Source organism: Dreissena polymorpha, chromosome 11 (genome assembly GCF_020536995.1).
Source record: "Dreissena polymorpha isolate Duluth1 chromosome 11, UMN_Dpol_1.0, whole genome shotgun sequence".
NCBI classification, from domain to species: domain Eukaryota; kingdom Metazoa; phylum Mollusca; class Bivalvia; order Myida; family Dreissenidae; genus Dreissena; species Dreissena polymorpha.
In genome coordinates this window covers 28,451,327-28,474,823 of record NC_068365.1, presented here as the reverse complement: position 1 = coordinate 28,474,823, position 23,497 = coordinate 28,451,327, and the positions used below count along the sequence as shown (strand labels likewise).

The 23,497-nt window shown below is 34.3% G+C and overlaps 1 protein-coding gene across 2 annotated transcripts; it reads right to left on the bottom strand.

The window, feature by feature from the left end:
- Positions 1-1,493: 1,493 nt before the first annotated feature.
- On the bottom strand, positions 1,494-23,114 carry LOC127850842 (uncharacterized). Of its 2 annotated transcripts, none has more exons than XM_052384189.1 (5): positions 22,962-23,114; positions 11,541-11,649; positions 6,535-6,663; positions 5,555-5,770; positions 1,494-2,394 (listed from the first exon to the last, which is right to left on the bottom strand). In XM_052384189.1, exons 2-5 carry the CDS (start codon positions 11,632-11,634, stop codon positions 2,354-2,356), a joined length of 480 nt encoding a protein of 159 aa, XP_052240149.1. In that variant the 5' UTR covers positions 11,635-11,649; positions 22,962-23,114; the 3' UTR covers positions 1,494-2,353. The 2 variants fall into 2 exon arrangements, with proteins under 2 accessions (XP_052240149.1, XP_052240150.1); XM_052384190.1 differs by lacking the exon at positions 22,962-23,114 and adding an exon at positions 22,269-22,289.
- Between the last annotated feature and the right edge of the window lie 383 nt (positions 23,115-23,497).

Sequence of the window (23,497 nt, the reverse complement as noted above, 5' to 3'; positions counted from 1 at the left end):
GCATTCAAAGGGTTAAAGCTTACCAATGTCAAGGAGCCTTAGCTAGCCTAATTTGAGAAATAGTTGCGAAAAAAGGGCCCTTTTCAAGCCCATTTCAAGGCACTACACAATTGCAAATCAAAACCCAAGCAAAACCAACAATTATTGACAACATTCATAATGTACTTGTATTTTCAAATAAGAAAAGGCAACTGGAATTGTATAAACTTATTTCATTTTCTCAATTGATATATTACAGCATTTGGATTGTGTATATTGGGAGTATTCATCTCTAATAAAATGTCCAGACATTATTTACGATTCTCATGCATGCCTGTCTAGGGCTCATGCTGGTTAATGCATGTGTTTTAGCAATTTTAAGTGCCAGACAAGCTATAAGAACAAAGAGCATGACAAATGTCAAGTGCATTGTAATTGGTTATAACCATGTGAACAAAATATTAACCGGTTATGTTAAACACAGTATAACCACCATAATTATTTGATCATGTTTTCGGGCCTAGTCCATTAAAAATGTTTCACACAGAAGTTTAGAAATACTTGATCAAACAGACTTTATTACAGCAGATGGAGGATGCATCATGTGACTGCCATAAATTTGTCTTGAAAACAAACAAACCAGTTTCAGCTGTTTTATGGAAAAGCACTTAATTCACACATGTGTGAACAGTTGAGAACATTTATCTTATTAATTGAACCATTAATTAAATTTAATTCCATAGATTTGTAGAGATGATGCCTATTGTGAACAGAATTTGATTATCATATCCAATTGTAGTATTTATTGATATAATCAGGTTTAGTGACTTACAGATTACAACTGGCCATTTTTTTTACACAAGTTCTTCAGTAACCTTAAGCCGTCTTTATGACTTATAGACTTGTTTGTAACATGTGGCTTGATTTTCATCCTTTCAAATGAAACATTTGAGCCAATAGTTGAAGAACATTTACATCTAGAAAGCCTTGCAAAGGCAATTTTGAAATCAAATCAATATATAACCATTTTTTTTAAATAATTATTTAACACTTAAGATTTTGCAGACATGACAGTCTTTAAAAATATAGACTAGTTTTGACAAGTCATTAATCAGTTCAATATTATTAAAATGTAACATGTTTTTACGTGCTGTTTTTTTAATGACATCATAATCAGTATAATAGTATAATTAAACCTATAACTATCAGATAAAGAATGTAAGAGTTTTTTGATTGGCCAATTTTTGAGAAAACATTAATGAATGATTTATTTGGTTACCAGTGTTGTAAAAGTCACATTTTCTGGATTCTTGGCCACTTTTAGACCGTGGAAAGGTGGTTTTATTGTATAATCCAATAATGGTAGTCAGTAATTTTTTATTAAAGTATCTTTAAAATTGTGTGTGATAAATTAATTCCTGCCGTAACTCTGTAGAACTGCTGATCTTCAGATGTGGAGCAGACCAGACAAAATTACTGGTAATGTTTAAACTAAAATACCAAAACAAAAATAATTCAACAAAACATTTTATTTATATATTTTATTACATAAAAAGACCAGTACAGTTTTTGACAGAAAAATAACCATTACACAGTTACACAGCAACATACAATTTTCAACACTACTAAAAGCAATGATTTGTTAACCTTTCCAATAAAATACTCAAGTTTACTATTTACGAACAATATTCAATAAATGTAAAGATTGAAACAGGGTAAGAAATTAAGAATAATTCAAACAATACAAGAATTTATATAAGTGCACAAAATTAAAAGAATTCAACATATTTGGCACCTATAAAATTAAACCCTCAGATCTTGCGTATGTAATACAAATTTGTGTTGTTGTTTCCAGAAAACTAATGTTTTGGCCCCATTTCTCAATTAACCAATCAAAAACAATCACATTATTTACTGGTCCTTTTTTGAAGAAAAAGAGATAGAATGTAATGTTTGGCTCATTCATGAATAAAAATTATCACAATTTAAAAATGTGTTAGTATAAATGATTTTCACATGCTTTTAAAAATGCACAGGAAGTAAGAGGAGCTCTTTATACATATAATGTAAAAAATATGCCAGCAACACAACATAGAATACTCTGTTATGATGAAACATATGTCAAAATGGAAGTGCCCTTGCCTTTGTCATTAATAAGTTTGACAGCATATTTTACATTATTACATTTTACAGATAGATTAAAATGGTTAGGTGTTTTTACTAAGTACATAGTTTGTTACAATATTCAACATCATCTGAAACAGCACTCAAGATGGTAAAAGCCGTTCACAATCACACAGATGCTTGTAAAGTCTACAATCAGCATCCTACAAATGCTTGCAGGCAAGGACTTACAACTCCAAACGTGTTTAACTTATGCCTTACCAGCCTTTTTCTGTCTCTTATTCTGTTTATCTAAAATGATAAAAGAAAAAAATCTATGTTTACAAGTGTCAGATGTTGTAACTTAACAGAAAGGAAAATATGTTGCAAACAAGTGTCAGATACATGTTTTTATTGTAACTAAATTGTACCATTAAAGTAACCACTGTTACACATAAGTCATGATAAAAGTCAACAATTCGCTTAAATGGCTGAAAAATAACATTAAAGGTTTAATAAAATTATAAACACTGTAACATCAGTCGTTTAAATGTGCATATCCCTATGAAAAAAATTCCTAATTAAAAAAATTCCCACAAGTGCCTAAATTTCCACTATAAAAATCATATATGATTCACTTTGTGGACTGTGGCTTCTGAATAACAGCAGACCCCAACTTTGTTTTATTGCCCAATTCAGTTTGAGTACTAATTGAATGATTTTTTACAATGCATATTATCCTCTATTCCTATAACTTCGTGTAGCCTTATAAGATCGTGCACTTTTTTATGACGTAAACTTCTAAGAAACATTGGAACGCACGTGTCCGAACACTGTTCATTTTGGTAAAGCCAGAATTTCCACAGCCGATAAGACAACAATCATGAGGAAAAAACAATAAATATTAGATAAATTTAAGTTCTTCTGACCTCTTTCCCATAGAAATAACCTAAACAATGTTTACAATCTGCACATTTCCTTCACCAGACAGACACGGCTATGTTTGTCAATGTTTTGTTCGTAAAATGTTGTAAGGGTTGTTTCCCTTGGAGGCCCGTCTCGGATTTGCATTGTGCTCTCTGTTAGGAGTACTTTGCATTACAATACGATTATTAAAAGTATGTTGTGTATGCGGAAACTTTTACTCCCAAATGATGACACGAGACCATACGTTAAGATCGTGACCTGGGCCTATTGTGATAAAATGTTCTCACTGCATCCATTTGGGATTATGTCTCAAAACAACTGTCATTAGAAGGGGTGACAGCTTTTTATGCCCCCATTGAGAATATAATGTTATTTAGCTATTTTCCTTTAGTAGATCTAAATACACTTAGTCTAGACCTCTGAATACAGTTATCACAGTTCATATTTCGTTTTTATGAAGACCAGTTTTGTTTATACAATGCTGTTCAATACAGTTAATTCACGAAATTCATCTTAAACAACATATATTTAATACAAATAAACACATATTCACAAAAACATATGTTATAAACACATCTCAGGGCCTCGCTATGACGTAATCAAAATCGGTGCACGATCTTATAGGGTTATTCTGTGTGACGCAGACTGCGATGTACATGAATGTTTAAAGGTACATTACTCCATAATAACTATCTGACAACCAATATATTTCACACGTTATTTGTTAAACAAAAGATAAATCATAAAGTATATATCAAGTTTAGTTATTGTCTAATGATTTTTCATGAAAGATATGCCTTTGAAGTTTAGGGAGCACAAACTTATAGGTTTAGAGGCTAAAATCTTTTTTTGGTTTTAAAATAAGGGTTTTCCATAGTTAGTTCAGTAAATAATACTGAACATACTCAAATACATCTTATTTTACTTATTAGGGAAAATAATCCTATTTTACCCCCAAAAGCAACTTCAGAAACTCATAATACAATTTCCATGGCTCCTTCCCCTACCAGTTAAAAACACATCTTGAAATCACACTATTAATTTTGTCCACTTGTTCATAGTTACTGGGCATGAGTTTCTCATAGTTTAAGCTTCAACAGAAGATTGCTTCTGTAAAGGTTTAAAGTCAAGTAATATAAAATATTTACAAAAATGTGTAAAGGACATCGAAATGGCATATGAAATCAGTATACATGAATTTGAGTAGAATATACACCTTTTCAATTAAGAATGTTATTATAAGTAATTTTTCACCTTCAAGACACACAAATTATGGTAGCAAATAACACATCAGGTGAAAAACAATTTATGATAATTTCAACTGCATACGGCCAAGAAATAGAACGGATAAATTTTTATTCCATTATCTATATACATATAATGAGAGGCAAGCCCAAAGGCGAAGAAAAACAAGAGCACCGCCTTGCGGGTGCAGACCGCTCATCTATTTTCTTTTTAAAGGTGAAGGGACTCTCATTTTCAATCACAAAGGAGGGAGGGGCGGAGTGAAGAGGGGTGTATAGTGTGGGGGTGTGGAATTTATTACATTATCTTTCAAAAATGCGAAAAAAAACGCAAAAAAAAATTAAAAAATCGGGGGGGGGGGGGGGGTAGGGGGGTGAGTGGGGGTTATAATGTGGGGTGGGGTAATTTATTAGATGATGTTTAAAAAAATATTGGGGGTTGGGGTTTGGGGGGAAGGGATTCTGGGTAGGGGCGTGGGTGGCCTCCATTGTGGTATTCAGGTAAGTGTTGTTTTGTCAAAGCAATAATAAAATGTGATCATAAATAAAGAAGTAAGGGCAATTTAAGCAAAATGTTCAATTATCTAAGTGTAAAAGGGGCCATAATTATGTCAAAATGCTTGATACAGTGGTCTGCTCTTGTTTATAGGTTGGGGTCATGTTGGTAAACAAGTTTGCAACATATAAAAGCAATATGTCAAAGGATATAGGACATATTTGGGGTAGTACGCAAACTTTAACATAGATTTATCAATAATATGCATATTTTGCAAGTATAAAAGGGGCAATAAATATGTCAAAATGCTTGATAGAGTTGTCTGCTCTTGTTTATAGGTTGGGGTGATGTTGGTAAACAAGTATGCAAAATATGAAAGCAATAAAATGAAAATAAATGGGGTAGTATGAAAACTTTAACATTTGCTGCATATTCTTAGTGGAAAAGGGGCCATAACTATGACAGAGTTGTCTGCTCTTGTTTATAGGTTGGGGTCCTGTTGGTAAACAAGTATGCAAAATATGAAAGCAATATGTCAAGGGACAAAGAAAATATTTGGGGTAGTACGAAAACTTTAACATTTGTACATGTACGCTAACGCAGACGCTAATGCTAACGCAGACGCCGGGGTGAGTAGGATAGCTCCACTATATATATTTCATATATAATAGTCGAGCTACAAAAGTGTGAACAGGGCAAATGATTACAATGCACATCGGACAAAAGGCAACTACAAAAGTTCACCATGAACATTTTGTGCTAAAAAGGTTGCACTGACCTTTCTTTTTGACAGTCATTCACTTACTTTTCCCTGCCTTTTTGGCTTGCTTTTTAGCCAGCTTTTCAGCCTTCTTTGCGGCGCGATCAGCGTTGGACTTGTACGGTTTGCTGCAGGGGAGCTTCTTGGCAGGCTTGGCACTATGGGAGCAAGTGCCGGACGAAGAGTACGTGCGGGTGAACACAGTGCCTGTGGCGCACTCCTGAATGGCATCAGTGCGTGTCACGATGCAGCCATTCTTTTCTGTGTAAGAGACATTTTGTTACCAAAACAGTATGAACAGTGTTTTTTAACAAATTTATTTGAGCCCGAGTGCAGGATTTTGCTACAATTAAAATCCCTGAGAGATCACACTGCTTATTGTCAATTATACAGTTTTATTAAAAAATGTGTTGTGAACACTAGGGACAAGCTCTGCAAATAAGCGAAGCCTAGAGCTAAACTACAAGTATATAAGCTTTATATCTGGCACAAGTTCAATCAAGATGCTGAGTTCAATAAACACATATGCCCCAAGTGATGCTATGTCAGTTAGGTTTCATAGATCCAATTGAGTCTAAAAATAAGGTAAATATCAAGGTCAAAATAAGGTCATGTGATGTGGTTGTGTAGACACCATTCAAACACATCATTATCATACATTCTAGTATCAAAGATTTGTAGGAAGCATTACCAGGGTTCCCAGCTTTTTGTATGAACAAAATTTCCTGATTTGTTCCTGATGGAAAATAAAAATTCCAGGATCATAATTTCGACCTTTTTCTTGTTTTAGACACCCTCAATAAAAAGCAGTTGCAGACATAACTAAGCTACATGTATACTACAAAGCCACCATAGCCATGCAGAAAGTATATACCAACTTGATGTAATAAAACTTTGAATGATTTTCTCGACATGTCAATAATTATTCAATTATAAGATTGTTTTCTAGCCTAATTTCAACAGTTGATCAAAAACATTTTTTCCAACAAAATGGGTAAAGACAATCAAAAAAGGTATCCCACTACCTTGCTGCATCACGCTGGGGCAGGTAAGGTTAGCTACGGTGGCGTTGCATCCTACCACATCGCTGGGAGTGAACGTCTGCCTCATTGCGCCATTGACACATGGTGTCCAGCTTGCATTTCCCTTCTTGCCTGAAGGGGCACAAGGACAATTATTTATACATCATTCGATAATCATCTGAGATAAATAATCATATTTTAAAAATATCTGCGGCCGAAACCCCAGGCTATCCCCTCTGCACTAGAGCTGTAACGATTCGGTTCGATGCATCGAAAAACTGGTTCAACGCCACTGATTCGAATTTGATACCAATGCGGCCAATTTCGATTCGATTCACTGCAATCCCGATTTATCCGCATTTTAAACCTAACTTTCCAAATCTGTCGTCTAAACTTTCTTGTCATATGTAATACGTCTTGCGATTGGTCAATAGCCAATATGGCATCCAATGAATGAATGAGTAACATGCTGAGTGAAATGGATTCATCAACCACGCTGAAAGAAGCACGTTAAAATTAAAATAAAAAGTATGGGAACATTTCGGGTTTCGCGAAGGTTCTGATGCAAAGGAAACTTGCAAAACATGTTTTGTTGACGCAAGTTAACCCTAAATCTGGAAGCACTACAAATTTGAGGCAACATTTAAAGAGAAAACACTCGGTTGATATTTCAAATATGAAATCATCATTTCACACGACAAGCTCTTTTAACACGTTGGCAAAAAAATCTGAGACAACGGGTCACATGAAAGTTATTTTGATCTCATTTTTTTCCTCAACACATCTGGCTTGTTTACTAAACTATGTGCACTCTGTTAAGAAGTCAACTGGAAGTTGTTTATATACTTACATGTTTTTTTCCCCTGTTAAACACATGTGATACATTGTGCGTTTTATTTTATTATCCCCACGCTTTTCGGAGAAAAAGTGGGGATATTGTGGTTATCTCCGTCTTCCGTCAGTCCGTCCTGGCCACTATCACCTCCTACACTATGAGCACTAGAACCTTGAAACTTACACACATGTTAGCTTTGAGCATATGTGCGACCCTGCACTATTTGGAATTTTGATCTGACCCCTGGGTCAAAAGTTATGGGGGTTGGGCCGGTCAGAGATTTTTACTCATTTTTTTAGGTTATTTTACTATATCTTTTTCATTTCTACACCGATTGTCTTCAAATTGATACTGAACCTCTCTTATGACAATACGGTCAATTTCAACTAGGCATGGCCCCATTACCAAACCTGGGGCGCCCCGCCCACATAGGCCACGTCCATCCAAAATTGCCTTTAACTATAATTTCTTCATTTCTACACCGATTTACTTCAAATTGATACTGAACCTCTCTTATGACAATATGGTCAATCTCAGCTATGCATGGCCCCATTACCAACCCTGGGGCACCCCACCTACAAAGGCCACGCCCACCCAAACTTGCCTTTTACTATAATTTCTTCATTTCTACACCGATTCACTTCAAATTGATACTGAACCTCTCTTATGACATTAAGGTTAATCTCAACTATGCATGGCCCCATTACCAATCCTGGGGCGCCCCGCCCACCTAAAATTGCCTTTTACTATAATTTCTTCATTTTTACACTGATTCACTTCAAATTGATACTGAACCTCTTTTATGACAATACAGTCAATCTCAACTATGCATGGCCCCATTACCAACCCTGGGATGCCCTGCCCACACAGGCTACGCCCACCCAAAATTGCCTTTATCTATAATTTCTTCATTTCTACACCGATTCACTTCTTATTGATACTGAAATTTTCTTATGACAATACGGTCAATCTCAACTATGCATGGCCACATTACCAACCTTTGGGCCCCCCTGGGTCAAACATGCCGCGTGGGGATACTTGTCCGCCTCTACCGCGTCATTTCTAGTTTAAGAATAACTCAACAGGAAGTTTTGTTCCGTAAATTTGTTACTTATAAAACAATGTTGCGTTTTTAAATTGTATTTAAAAATTAAACACTTCAAATGTACAACATAATAAGTTAATAACAAATACCTTACATATTAATTCATGCCCTGGACAAACCAAACATTAAATAGTTTGCAAAATAAGCAGCAAACAGTTTAATTTTAATAGAATCGAAAATAATCGAATCGGACCATTTGGTATCGAAATCGTATCAAATCGAATGATGGGTGAATCGTTATAGCTCTACTCTGCACCAACAATCAACAAGCATAAGGCCCTTTTTACCCTTACAGTAATGGGGGTGTAAAAACAGGCCAGAAAATTGCATTTATAGGAAGGCCATACTTTGATAATCATACAAGAAAATAAATGCATGGGGAGAAATTCAGTAATTATATGACATAATACATGGAATACATTGGTAAAGCTTTGACCCACTTAGCCAGTCACTAGAGACATCATTATTTTGGCATAATTTTTGGCTTTTTGTAGGCTTAAGATAATTCAAAGACATTTATCTTTCAAACTATTTTCATATAATTGTGACCACAACCAGCATTTTTTTTATGTTTTTAATAGGCATTTTCCCAATCAAGGAAAGATTACAAAATTCCCAACTGCCACCTGAAAAAATCCCAAAAGGGATGAAATTGGCATAATTTGTTTTCTATATATGAATTATCTACAAGTAGACAAATAAAATGATCAGTTGATAATGAAAATTTAAGCAAAAAACGCATGTAAATTTTTTAAAGATGGGTTTGTGCAATTACAGTAAGTGTCAAGCAATTAAAATGACCAATAATTTCCAATCTGAAGATTTCACGAAACTTATTTCCCTGTTTCAGAGTTTTTCGGGTTTATATTTTTTCTAATTAATTTTTTGCCTGCACTTTTCTTGATTAGGCAATAAAAGTTCCTGTAAACAAGATTTAAATATCCTTGAATAGTTTTGCGAAAAATTTCTACAGTTTATTACTGCACTCAGTGTACAGGTATTACAAGTTTCCATACAAAAGCTTCATTTCCAATATGATACTGATAATTGATTCAACTTTAGTGCCCGAGGTTAAAATAATACATGCAGTCATAAAGCCAGGTCATGGACAAAGTTACGACTATTTATGAACAGAATGGAATAAAGCTCCAATTCATGCTATGTGATATTTCAGACAACTGTACCGTTTTGGCCACATCTTTCTAGTCTATCTTTCTAGCTACAGTAACTGATGATTGCATCTTAACTGAAAATCAGCTATATGGTAACATGCTGACTGCTTCATTTAAATCCAAGAAATTCGCCCCACCTTAATATTTATTTCAAAGACTTTTTAAGAGGCTCGCAGACATGCTAATGGCTTATAGATTTGGCTGTTCAGAGTTTTAATATGTGTTATCAATAATTGACTTTGCAACATACATGTATTAATTGTTTGTTTGGAAATATGAATGACGAAAGAATGTCTATAAAAATAAGATTTACTTAAAATTAATCCAATAGGCCGGTAACAAACAAGCCATACACCCTTAAACCCTTTGCATGCTGGGAAATTTATTTAAAAGGTCATCTGCAGAATTTCTAAAATAAGCATTTTCTGCGATTTTTTTTTTCAAAGAATACTATCAGAAAAGCAAACAGTTTGGATCATGATGAGACGTCACGTTTTGTGGCGTCTCATCTGGATCCAAACTGTTTGCAAAGGCCTTCAAAATTCGGCTCCAGCACTGAAAGAGTTAATAGCTCTTAGCCTCTTGATGCATACAGTGGATTTTATCACGATAATTTTGCATTAAAATTGTTATTCATACAAATCAAGATTATGTTTCACTCATTTCACGCAGATGTGCATCTATTCCTCCAACTACGCTTACAATGTTCACATATTATAAACAGAAACACTAGTTTAAGGCAATCTTAGAGTGTTCAAGTAAAAATTCAAAACTGGTTGTGAACTAGCCTAAGACAAACTGTACTATTGTTCTAAAGTTGCAAGGTACAAAATCTGTTTGTTCATCCACAGTCGCATTCTAGGAATTTGCACTCTAGGAATTTCAACGAAAACTGTCATAACATGACAAGAGATCAACGTTCGCTCACCTGAAACTTCAGGAAACTGAACCACTCTCAGCAACTTTTCAGAAACCATTTTCAAAATCGGCAAAAGTGGTCATATAAGGAAAAGGGCCAACATCTGACCAAGCTTGTTGAAGATCAGATGAAAACAATTTGAATTAGAGAGTGGACACTTAATACGGACCAACAGATCGACCGACAGACTGACTGACCGACCGACAAGCTCACTCCAATATACCCCCCCAAACTACGTTTTTAGGGGTATTATAAACAGTGCTAATTTATAGCCTGTTGATTCTTTGTCTCAATTGAAAGTGGGCTAAAAATTATGCAGCATGAACAACGCCATGTCATTTGCATGGAAAGCGTGGGTGTATTGATTGTTGTATAAACACGCAAACATCACATCTTGTGATGTACGCATGTTCAGTGGGAGTATTTCAGCAAATCTTTAAATAGCCACTTATGCCAGAATTCATTTAATACTAAAAAAAGTATTTATGAAATTCTTTAGCACTTTTATCGTCAATATTTACCTTTAACAAAAATATACAGGATGATCGGGCAATGAACAGAAACTGGAAAAGTAGAAAGTATGCATTAATAGTCGGATTCATATCAGTGTATTGGGGAATCGTTCGAGTCCGGATTCTACTATCTATACTAAAAAGGTTTTAAACAATTAAAAACAATTTACAAATATATCTTCATTAATGACTTTATAGCCAGCCATAACCATTTTCCAGCTTGTCCAAGATATAATTGAGACAAATCTTCTGACGGAGTTTAATGAACATCGGACAATAAATGTAGCCTCTATAGTGATAACAAGCTTTGTCAACGCACAACAGACGAAGCAGGACGGACAAAAGGCAATCACAAAAGCTAACCATGAGCACATTTTGCTCCGGTGAGCTAAAACATGAATTTGATCAACAAACCTCTCTTTTTATAAATAAACTTCTATGAATAAGTTGTACAGTATTTACTTACAATTGACCTTCTTTGCCTTTGCCTTTGGCGGTTTCTTTGCCAACACGCTTACAGCCAACACCAAAACAACCAGAATGATCAGCGTTGCCTTCATGGTGATCGTCTATATCTGAAAATAAGTAAAATGTTGTCCACAATTAGTGAATACATATTAACTAATATGTATTTCTTACCTATAACCAGTATTGCATCTAACAAAATGGTATATCATTAAGGGTTTATAAATAAAGGAACTCATATCTGTTCAGCCTTAAACAACACCCAGGCAATTGTCTTAAAACAACACTCAGGAAATTCTGCATGCAATATAATTATGTGACATGAATAACATCATCTTCAATCAGTTTTTAAGCCACAAAACACTTTCTGAGATAATAATTCCACATATGAACCTTATTTTCTCAACAAGAATGATCTCAGAATTATAAAGAATCTTTACAGTTCAACATTCCTGTGCCATGTCCTATAATTGATCTAACAACAAGAATTCCAGGTTTTAGACATGTTTTAGTCATTTAAATTTTTCAAGAATTTGAAAAATTACAAATGAAAATATCAAGGAAACAGGCACCTTCGGAAAGCTGCCATTATATCAAGAGGCTGGGTCATCAATACATGTCAATTAGAACATAATTCGCCCCATTGGTGCAAAAAGGTACCAGGTCAGGGCCCTCAATCCATTTTAGGGGAAGCGGGTCGCTACCCAAAGCAGGGGGAATTTTCGCGTTTCCCTTTTGGGGGGATCTTTTACTTACTCTCTAATTATTACATTTGTTCATGTTTGCACTATATTCATTGTTTTTTTTTGTATACTTAAGTATGTTTGACAAGATTAAATTAAAATAGAATTGAGATATTAATAATCATGAGACTCATCTATCTATTAAAAAAAATATAAAAAAAATTGTTTAGGGGGAATTCCCCCCCCCCCCCCCCAAAAGGGGAAAAAGTATACTTTTCAGGTGGGGGATGCGGCAGAATTTTGGCCGTGAATTTGACTGATTGAGGGCCCTGCATGTGCCTTCTAATTTCAATGTCACATGGTACCTATTGGCACCAAGGGGGCAATATTATGTATCGTAAATTTATACAATCTTGCAAAGAATGATACTTACAACGTAGATGTTGTATTGCGCTTGTAATCATGTTTCAATTATTATCATGTTTCAATTATAATTGAACAAAGTATTTATGTGGTCAACCTAAATTTTTACAATGTTTCACAAGGTCCCGAAACAGACACCTTGGTAACTCAAGACTTATGATAACTGGCGCATTTCTGTCATCCTGGTGCAACTTTGAGCTAAAGCAGTTTAACTGTCTAATAAATATGATTAGGCATTGAATACAAAAGATGCCTGAAGGAGGATAAGAAGGCTTAAACATCACCATCATGATCTTATTTTGGTAATAAACTCATTTCCAACTAAATGTCACCAAATTTTAAACAGTTTATTGAAGATAAATACATGACTTTATACATTCATTCTCTGAGTAACAAACAAACCAACATCAGCAACATAAATCTTCCTTGACAAAAGGAAAACAAATGTCAATCTTTCAGTACTAATGCCCTCAAATACACATGCAGAGGAACTAGACAAATGAAATAGTCAATTTGTGGTACCGAAAATAGAACATTTTAGACTTGTAAGTGTAATGAGCTCTCTGTCCTTTCTAAACAGAAGCAAGTCAAGTGTAGCACAGAACTTGGACAATCACTAATTGTTTAAGGACAATTGGTTGTTAACATGATACACAGTTTGACAGCTATTCTAATTAACATTCCCATAAATTATTTTCCCACTCCTTGTGACTCACATATCATTATTCATTAATAATTCATTAGAATCAATTGTCACTATAATAGCTCAGATCAGATCTTGCAATTAACTCACATTAAATGTCACCATTTGCACTTTGCATTGCAAAGGCGTACACATTAAAGCAATTTTGTTAACTTTACCGTCCCCAAAATCACCGAAAATTCTAAAAATACAGAAGACAGTTAGTCAAACAATTATCTCGCCTACTTGGCAAGCAGCCAAATCCTGTTTGTCACGCTGATCTCAAAATGTTCCGCTCAGTGAAAAGGAATACAATTCTCTGAACAACATATGCAGTTTAATTTTCCAAGTAACAGATATGTATCAGCCATTTCTTTACTGAATTTCTTCGTGAAAATTTTACAACTGTGGAGGATGATTCAGTTTTTATTAAATTGATTGCTGCTAAAAAGAAATTTCTTTATAAAATATAAGGTTTCCACACTTTAATCAGTTACATTATTATATATTAAAATACTTCAATACTTATTTTTTAACCTTATAGTCAGTCCTTGTTCTCAAAGTAGCAAAATGGAAAACACTTGAATCATGAATGGGGCCAATCCTTTGCAGAATTCACCACATTCTTCAAGCAGGCATAATACACCATAAAATACACCACTAACTGCGGAACACCTTAATACAAAGCTATATTTAAAAAAATGTTCGTGCAAAATAAGCATTCATATTTAACAAGAAATATCTTTAAAAAAAGATATACGGCATTGATTATGAATGAGATCAAAGATAGCAAATGTCTTTTTCTGTGCAGTTCTTAGCTGCATCACACACAGTACGGGATGTTACGCGGAGTTTTCGCTGCTTATTTTACATTATTACATATTGCTGGTCATAAACCTATAGATACAAAACAGAAATCCACAAGAAGAATGGAAGTGAAATTTAACATATAAGTCAGCCGGCCACACGCGAAGTATCTGTACATATTTTAAATATTTATACCCGCGTTCTTCGAACAAACCTGTTTTAGTGGTTTGTCGAGCATTGCTATTTGATTCCATTATTAACAGTATCGAGAATCATCGCGCTCATGCTTAACCCTTAAAGCGCTGGAGCTGAATTTTGAAGGCCTTTGCAAACAGTTTGGATCCAGATGAGACGTCACAGAACGTGGCATCTCATCAGGATCCAAACTGTTTGCTATTCTGATTGTGTTCTTTGATAAAAATCGAAGAAAATGCTCATTTTAGAAATTCAGCAGAAGACATTTTAGCAGACGACAAATTTCCCAGCATGCTAAGGGTTAATACATTAGTCAATATGGTGGAATAATTCTTGTTAAATTAATTAAAAATAATATTTATCAAGGTATTGTTGAAAACGCATTAAGAATCTATTATTGACATACAATAATTGTATCGCTGAATATCTTCATTTCACATATTTCTAGTCTAAAGTAAATTCCAGTTCACCTAGTTCACAGGATAGCGTCTATATTATATAACGATTGTTTTACTGGCCGCGAACTGACCCTGATACCATGTGGGTTGGAATGCGATGCATTAAAGTGAGGCCACGCTTCCACTGCTGGAGCTACGGCTTGTTTAAAACTTTATACTTTTACATGTTAAATGTTCAATTTCGAAAACAATTTAAAATGGTTTGGCCAAAACGAATATCAGGATAGGGAAAAACGATACTTTTATGAGCTTAAATATACTAGTACACAGACAGGAATATGAAAGTAATTACTAAATATGAGAACATATCCTTTTAGTAAAAACGCTCTAGCGCTGGCAATCCTCTGAAAATAAAAGGTGCACGCACAAACTGTATTAATATTGAGTGTTTAGTGTAAAACTGTTCTATCTATCAAGCCTTTTCATTAGAGATAAAATTGTTTCATGCTGAACACGCAGTAAAACAGTTTTACAAAGACGCGTTCATGTTTCCAATGTGCTGGTGGTATGCTCAAATCAGCCAATGGACTAAATGAAGTGTATTCATTCGTGTCTAGCCGCGGGAAATTTTATTTGAATTTTTTTGGACACTTACAAAGGTCAGGTAAGGTCAAAAGCTGGCTTATACAGCTATGCTGAAAAATGGATCAAAGATATTCACCCTTCCAGCATTTGATAAAAAAACAATATTAATCCAAAACAAAAGTTTATTCGCTTATTGATAAAACAACCCTCTAGCAGCCAAATACCAGTTCATCTCATGCAGTGATGTTTACACTCAAAGCTAGTGCTCACTCATACATACAAAACCAACTTCTTACACCAAAAAAACTCGCTTTAACACACATCTACTTTAAAAAACCAACTTTAAACTCAGTTAAGCACAGTTTAGCTCACATAAAACTCGCTTTTATTAGCAAAAACCAACTTCCGCTCAGAAAAACTTAGAAAAAACACAGTTTTATGTTGGTTTAAGTGTGTTTTGGTATGAAAGTGGGTTAACTTTTTGCAAGGGCGTCTGCATTGGCAGGAACTATTAACCTGTTTTCTAAGCATGCCATAGACTCCTGTCAAACAATATTCATTCAAGACAGTTTCTTCTGTTCTTGTCCATATGAATTAAATTTAAAATTATATTAACTTAATATCGCTTTTTTCATTTTAAATGCTGTTATATCAATATTATTTCTTGTTTAATAAATCACTCAGAGACAGACTTTTCCCAAAATGGGTTGAATTCATTCTAAGTTTAATTAACAGGTAAAGGTCATATAACACAAAGGAACAGGGCAGGTGAGGTCCTGCTTTTTCTTCAGCTATCTGTGCACTGGGGATCTTATCTTACACCTTTTTCAGGCATCTTCAAAGCAAGATCTGACTCCTGAAAATGCTCAAGTTGAACAAGCTGCTCTAGAACTATGACCAATATTGACTTTCTTGTTGTAATGCAAACCGTTTACTACGTAGGAAGAGGTAAGTAATCTAAACAAGCTGTTAAAAGGCCAAAATTAACCTTTGACCTCTAAGTGCAATCTTGACCATCAAGTCAAGGAGACAACTTATGATGGTTGACATTAATGCGAAGTTTTTTTTTACAGTCCATCAATATATGGCAATGCCACGGCACAGATGTGCAGTGTAACTACTATTACTCTTTTAAAGGGGTGCATAAAAAAGAGATGGCCTGACAAATAACAAGCTGTGTTGCTACTATTAAAACATTTTATTTATTAGGAAGAATGTTCAGCGTTAAGTTTGTTTTGCTTAAAAGCCTTCCATATGCAGAGCTCCAGATAAGGTTTTGTGAAATTCTTAACGTTACTACCAGATTTTCAAAAATAATTCTTAACTCTGAAATGTTATTCTTAACGTTACAACTAAGTTATGGAAAATAATTCTTAACTTTTCTAAATGACCTAAAAATAAATAATAATGGTTATTTTTATGCAAAAAATCAAAATAAACATACTAGCAACTTTATTTATGCGAGTTCAACAGTGTCTATTCAGTATAATACAATTTTAATTTTCAAATACCTTCATATGCCCAAACTGTGCTTAGATTGCATGCCTTCGATGCATTTTTACATATTTCACAATTGAAACGGGTCTCCCCTTTAATCTCTTCAACGATAAGCCACAGGAATTGTCCCTTCCACTCGTTCAATGCAGGGCTTAACACTAACTTTTTTTCAACTAGCCCATTCAGGCTAGTAAATGCAGAACCTACTAGCCCTGACCAATCTTTCATGTGCCCTGACCCAAGTATTATCAAAACATTTATATTTATCATTCAACTTGTATTTTCTTATGCGTGGAGATGCGCAATTATGATTCAATCATTCTTATTAGCTTGCCTTACTAATGCTTATGAATTCAATATTCATCTACTTAAGACATCTATTTGTAATCTTCACGCCATTTCGGGAGAAATTTCCTTGTTTTTTTTCTCTCATACTTTCTCTTACTTTCCTCCTTCCCTTTTCTTTTCATATCCGAGGAACCCCCATCCCCACCCGTAACGCCAAACTTAAACAACGACATGAATGTAAAAACCTTTTTTACATTGATTGCCGCGGTTGCTGTCTGGCGACAAATAGTAAGTGAATCTTAGGTATCGCAAAATAACGTGTTATGGTAGTCGTAACAATTGTAAAGGGTTAACTCTCTACTAAAAGCCGGGATCAACCATTTATATTAGTTTTGCTTAATTGAATCGCGTAAAAAAGATTGTCAAAACACTTCCAATCGATCAAACAAATTAAAATTATTTAAAATTGATAAATAATTAATAATTTTATTTTTACTTTGTTTTAATGTCGAGTTTTATACCTTCATCGATCCCGGACGATCCTGGGCGATCCCGGCTTTTAGTTTAAAACGTATTTGTATCGAGAAAACACGTCACTTCCAGGAAACCAATCAAAAACCGTATCTAGAGGACTTCCGTTTAAAAATAGGTACTGACATGTACCAGGAAAACCACCGGGGATTTTCTGAATTGTCGGCCTCTTTTTTATTGCAATCAGGGGGTTCCAAATATATTTCGAAATATATTTCGAGATACGATCCGTTTGTTGTCTCCAACTTCACTCTGGGATTGAATTGTCATCTGATGATACTGTATTAAGATTTCTGCATCTTTGAAAAGCTTATTTAAAACACAGTTTATTGATATAGAACACATAATCCCGCCCAAAATACACACGCATGTTCCTGGGACATTTGCTAGCCCGGACCTAGGTACAGGCAGTGAATGTCGTTCGGACGTGCCTTAGTGTTAAGCCCTGCAATGTTTTTTTGTTTAAGTTTGAACCCGTCGTGTCGCGTTTTTTTTATAGCTTTTCTGACTGTGTCTGCAACTGAACATACAACATCGTATTAAGATCTTTTCTTTAATGTCTTTCTTAACATTCAACTTCGGCTCACTTTGCGTACAATATGTTAAAAGCGTGTTTTTGCACGCTTTGCAGTTTTTTAGGACGCTCTCTGGGCGCCGCCATTGTTTTTTGACAGATAGACTGTACACGCCGCTTTTATTGGAACAAAAATGCCCTTTGGCCAACAAACCCGATAACCATTCTATATAAGCACAGAAAAGATCTTAAATACGCGAAAAGAACTCAATAAAAATCAATACGAACCGATGGAAAAATAATATTTGTAACTTGTTTTTGTAATTCTAAATGGTACGATAAAATTTTAAAATAATTATGTAACAGACTTGAAAATAATTCATAATTACGAAAATACGACCCTTATCTGGAGCTCTGCATATGAAAATCAAATTAGATGCTTGCTGATAATTCAGGGCTCAGCCGTGAGGGAGAAGTGGGAGATAACTTCTCCCTGGACAGATTAATTTCTCTAATTGAATGAACGAGAAGTGACTTCTCCTTCTTTTGTGTTTTACTTTGAGCCCGATATTGACAGATAATTTATTATTAAATTCAGTTATATGCAATAATAACACAACATTAACACGTAAGTGTGTTTGTAATTTTGTAAATGTTTTCACCCAAACTGCCAAGTGCGAGTTGTTTCTGATTAATGATGATGGGTATGGTGTAATAAGGGTAACACAATAAGTTAAAGAGTTAACGCTTTACATGAACCACTTCTCTTTTAAGTTGCCTCACTTCTCCCTAATTTCAACTGAGGGAGAAGTCACTTCTCCCTCAAATGTATACGTAGGCTGAGCCCTGTAATTTATCACATTAATGAAAAACAGGACTCCCCACAAAAACCTAATAAAAGGAAACGTCTTGAGGGGCATAACTTTGGACAAAATAATACGATGGATGGTTTAGCAACTTAAAAATTTCAAAGGACCATAACTCTCTAAATAAATCATCTAACCAGAACCCACAAATAACATGCGCATCTCCTCAAGGTAGTTAAGATTCAAGCTTCATTGAATTCCAGTCAGTAGTTGGGGAGAAATAGCCTGGACAAGAATTGCACTATATGTACAGTTTATAGAAAATTTCAAAGGAACATAACTCTGTGAAAAATCATACGACCATAACCAGCTGATTATATGCACATCTCCTGTTAGTAGTGAAGCTTCCCATACAGTTTCATTGAATTCCAGTAATTAGTTGCTGAGAAATAGCTCGGACAAGAATTGCACTATATGTACAATGGAAAATTTCAAAGGGCCATAACTCTGTGAAAAATCATCCGACCAGAACCGGCTGATAATATACACATCTCCTCTTGGTAGTAAAGCTTCCCATAAAGTTTAATTGAATTCCGGTCATTAATTGCTGAGAAATAGTCCGGACAAAAATTGTGCACGGACGGACGCACGGACAGACGAAGCGGCGACTATATGCTCCGCCCAAATATTTTGGGGGAGCATAAAAAATTATTTTTATAAGGCCAACAATATATTATGTTAAATGACCACTATAATATTAGTGTATAAAGTTTCACACTGAGCTATCAATACCTAATGCCCCAAATATTAACAAATAGTCAATATGATTGTCTTGTGGTTGCTTTGAATAGCTTTTGACAGCTTTCATTGTGTGCCATTGAAACATTCAATAAAAAGAATGGTTTACCGTTAACAGCAATCAGTGTCACCAGTTTTAGTGTGTTCTCTTGAGTAAATGCGGTTCGCAATTTACTAATTAACCACGCTGATCATTCTTAAACCAAAAGTAAAAGTTTCTTTAACATAATGGAAGGTCTCGATTTAGACTATTTTATAGAAAATAATTGTGTGGTCAATGTTGAATGCTTAATTTATGAATATGAATAAAATTTTCATCAGCACCTTTTTTTACACTCAGCAGCTGTCCATATTTTATGTAACCTAATTTTTTTAGATACAATGCAGACACATATAAGTGTCTGGGGCATAAATAAAGCTGTCTTGGCAAAAATAATTGCAGTTTGTTTTGCATATATTTGAGACATTAGACAGAATTACACCTTTCACACATCAGCAGGTAGATATCAAAGCTGACAATCTAAGATTGGAGTAGATTATATTGGGTTTCATCTCAGGTTTAATCAATATAAACAAAACAGGTGGTATAAAATATTCAGAGGGTTAAATCTTGATAACTGACACTAGCATGTTACAACACAAAGGCATTATGGTGTTAATAAGTGTTTGGCGTGTTTAACTGTGTATTATATGCGTGCTTCATGAATGTGTTTAATTCTGCAGAGAATTTAACCATTCATGATTTTGGTGTTTTCAATTAATTTGATACTTTGAAAATTAGGAATCTGAGATAAATTTAAAGTATTGCAGTATTTGGAACCACATAAAGCTGGCCTCTGCTGTAAAATGAGATTTTTAAAATCTCATTTTACAGCAGAGGCCAGCTTTATGTGGTTCCAAATACTGCAATACTTTACATTCCATTTAAAAAACAATGGCCTTGTGTAACTTTCCCATTCTGTTCTAGTTGTTAAAGATCCAACATTATTACTGAGTTTGTCAAATGTTTCATTAATGGTTCTATATGTTTAATTGAAAATGAAATGTTCCAGCAACTAAATTTAAACGAGTAAAGCCAACAAATGATAACAAAAGCACCGCATAACTGCGTGCCAATGCTCAGCTGTGGTGCAGTTTTGAATAAATTAAAGCTGGTCAGATTTAAAAAAAAATAATTTAGCGGTCACAGTTACCTTGACCTTGACCTCGTGACCCAAAAATGGGTGTGGCGTGTAGAACTCATCAAGGTGCATCTACATATAAAGTTTAAAACTTGTAGGTGGAAACACTGGCTCTATTTGGACTAGACAATGATATGCTGAAAATTGTGTGGATCATGATGATTATGATGGTGATTATGGTACCTACAGATAATGATGATGATGATGTTGTTTTGAGGCCGATATGCTTTATGCAAGCTAAACAGTTAACACACACTGTCGAAATTTGCTTTTAGACACCATGAGTTAAGCAATAATTAAATTTTGAAAAGTGAACTGTACCTTATGTTAACAATAGCAAACAACTACAGTGCCTTCAGAGCTTTGCTTTACAATAATGTTTTCTTTGTTTAAAAGATTTATTACTACCCATGTCTTTATTTTCACATTCCCCATTCACCGCATGATTATATTTATAGACTGCACTAAAAAAATCAGACCACATCCACTATATGAATCATGCCTTTGTACTACAATCTAGTGTTAACTGGTTTACAACAGTCTTTGCATTTTAAATTGGCTAATAATTAATCTTCATTAGTATTATTATTCTTGATTTAACTTAAGAGTGAGCACAAAATGAAATGAGTACATTCAAGCATATGAATAAGCTGGCATAACAAACGGAATTAGTTACGCCTTATTATTGGTAATCTACGTAATTATTCCTGAATGTCTGTATAAGTAAAGAGCTTATCTTAAGCTAACAAAGTGTAATGGTGTAATAAAGATAAGCCAATGTAGACTTCTTGTACAAACATTAAGTCCCAGACATCTGTTTTGGTGCATATTTCTTGTAAATAATTTTTATTTCAATTCTACTAAATAGATATTATTATGACACAGATACGGATCCGATAGACCTTCCCTTAAATGTTTGTCAATAAGTGGAGTGTGTGACTTTGGTCATGAACTTGATTTGATTAGTTTAGATAGTAAACATTGAAAGCTGCTTCAGGGTACATCTTTCAAATGGCTTGCTTGCTGTCTAATTTGATTGATGACACTGACCAAATCTTGACCTTTCGAAACTTAAACCAACTATGAAAGTAACCATCAAAACATGGAAAGAATGTGCCACAGAATTGAATGGAGATACCTGCACCACCTACTTATAATTGCTCAGTGAACAAACCATTGTCATTGTAGAACATGACACTAGTTTTCACTCGAACTGATGCAAATTGGGTTACCAAAATACTAAACATTAATACTGGGATGATCAAATTTCAGAACATCTTCAAGTTGCTGCCCTTCATTATGTGCATGTAGCCAGAGGAACATATTTCAATCTTTACTTACATTAGGAATGTACATCTGACACAGTGAATCCTGTCAAATAGTCAGACATGGTTTAACAAACAATTTCGGTCCAGTCAAAAGCAATGTTTTGTCTGACACAAATTTAATAAGTTTAAAGGTAGCATTTATCAAATCTTACACGATTAAAACCTTTAAATAAGACAATGCAGAGACTACATTGACAAATCTTACTTGTCAACTCAATTAGCCAAATTACGCTTGAATTGTATGAAACATTCTTTTCCAACATTGTTATAATAAGGCAGTGTTTTTGACATTTATTCCAGTGATCCACATCTTGAAGTGGAATGTTTTTATTTATTTACCAATTTAAGTTCTAGGTTTATTAAGAATGCATGTTTAAATTTAAAAATATACAGTCAAAAATTAAATAAATACATGTATCTACTGTTATGTACCCTTACACAGCACTGTAAATCCCATGTTACTTACAAAAACACAAATGATAAATTAATTGATAACATAATAACAAAGTACTATTGCAAATAAAACTTAAAAAGATATTTCTAACTAAGAAACACTGATTTTTAATTGAATATTAATTTATAATTGAAAACAATAAACAAAAGTTGAAAAATAAAATCAACAAATTTAAAAGAAATGCACAAATTACCTTTCCTAGATCTTTCTACCCTGTCTTTATCAAAGTTTATCTCACACTGGTTGACTTACCAAAATGGCCGACTGAAGATTGGGATCTATAATGTTATACTCCTTTCTCTTTCTGTACAACTGACTTCACACAACACACCACTGTCAACCTTGTTCGCATTAGAAACAACTGAGAACTGGTTTGGGGTGGATTGCCTTTCAATATTTATCACAGTGTTAGCTATTGGATAGAATTTATTATCTAAATTACAAGCCAGGCTAGGCTGTGTGGATTGTTTGTGTTTGGTTTACAGATGAACACATCGTAGTTAATTGGATATAGATACAGTAATATCTGTTATATGCAGATTACTTGAAATCCTTTTATTAATCCTCTGTAACATGGTGAAATTTGTTTAAGAACAAAATCTAAGTTTGTAATAGGTTGTCCGTGTGTAAGGTCATGCACCTTCCCTCTTCATAATGCGATGATTTTGTAGCCTTTTATAATTAAATGACAACTACAGGCTATATCTAAATATAAGAAACTATTTAATTCCTTGGCATGCATAATAAAGGGGCCTTTTCACAGATTTTGGCATGTTTTAAAGTTTGTC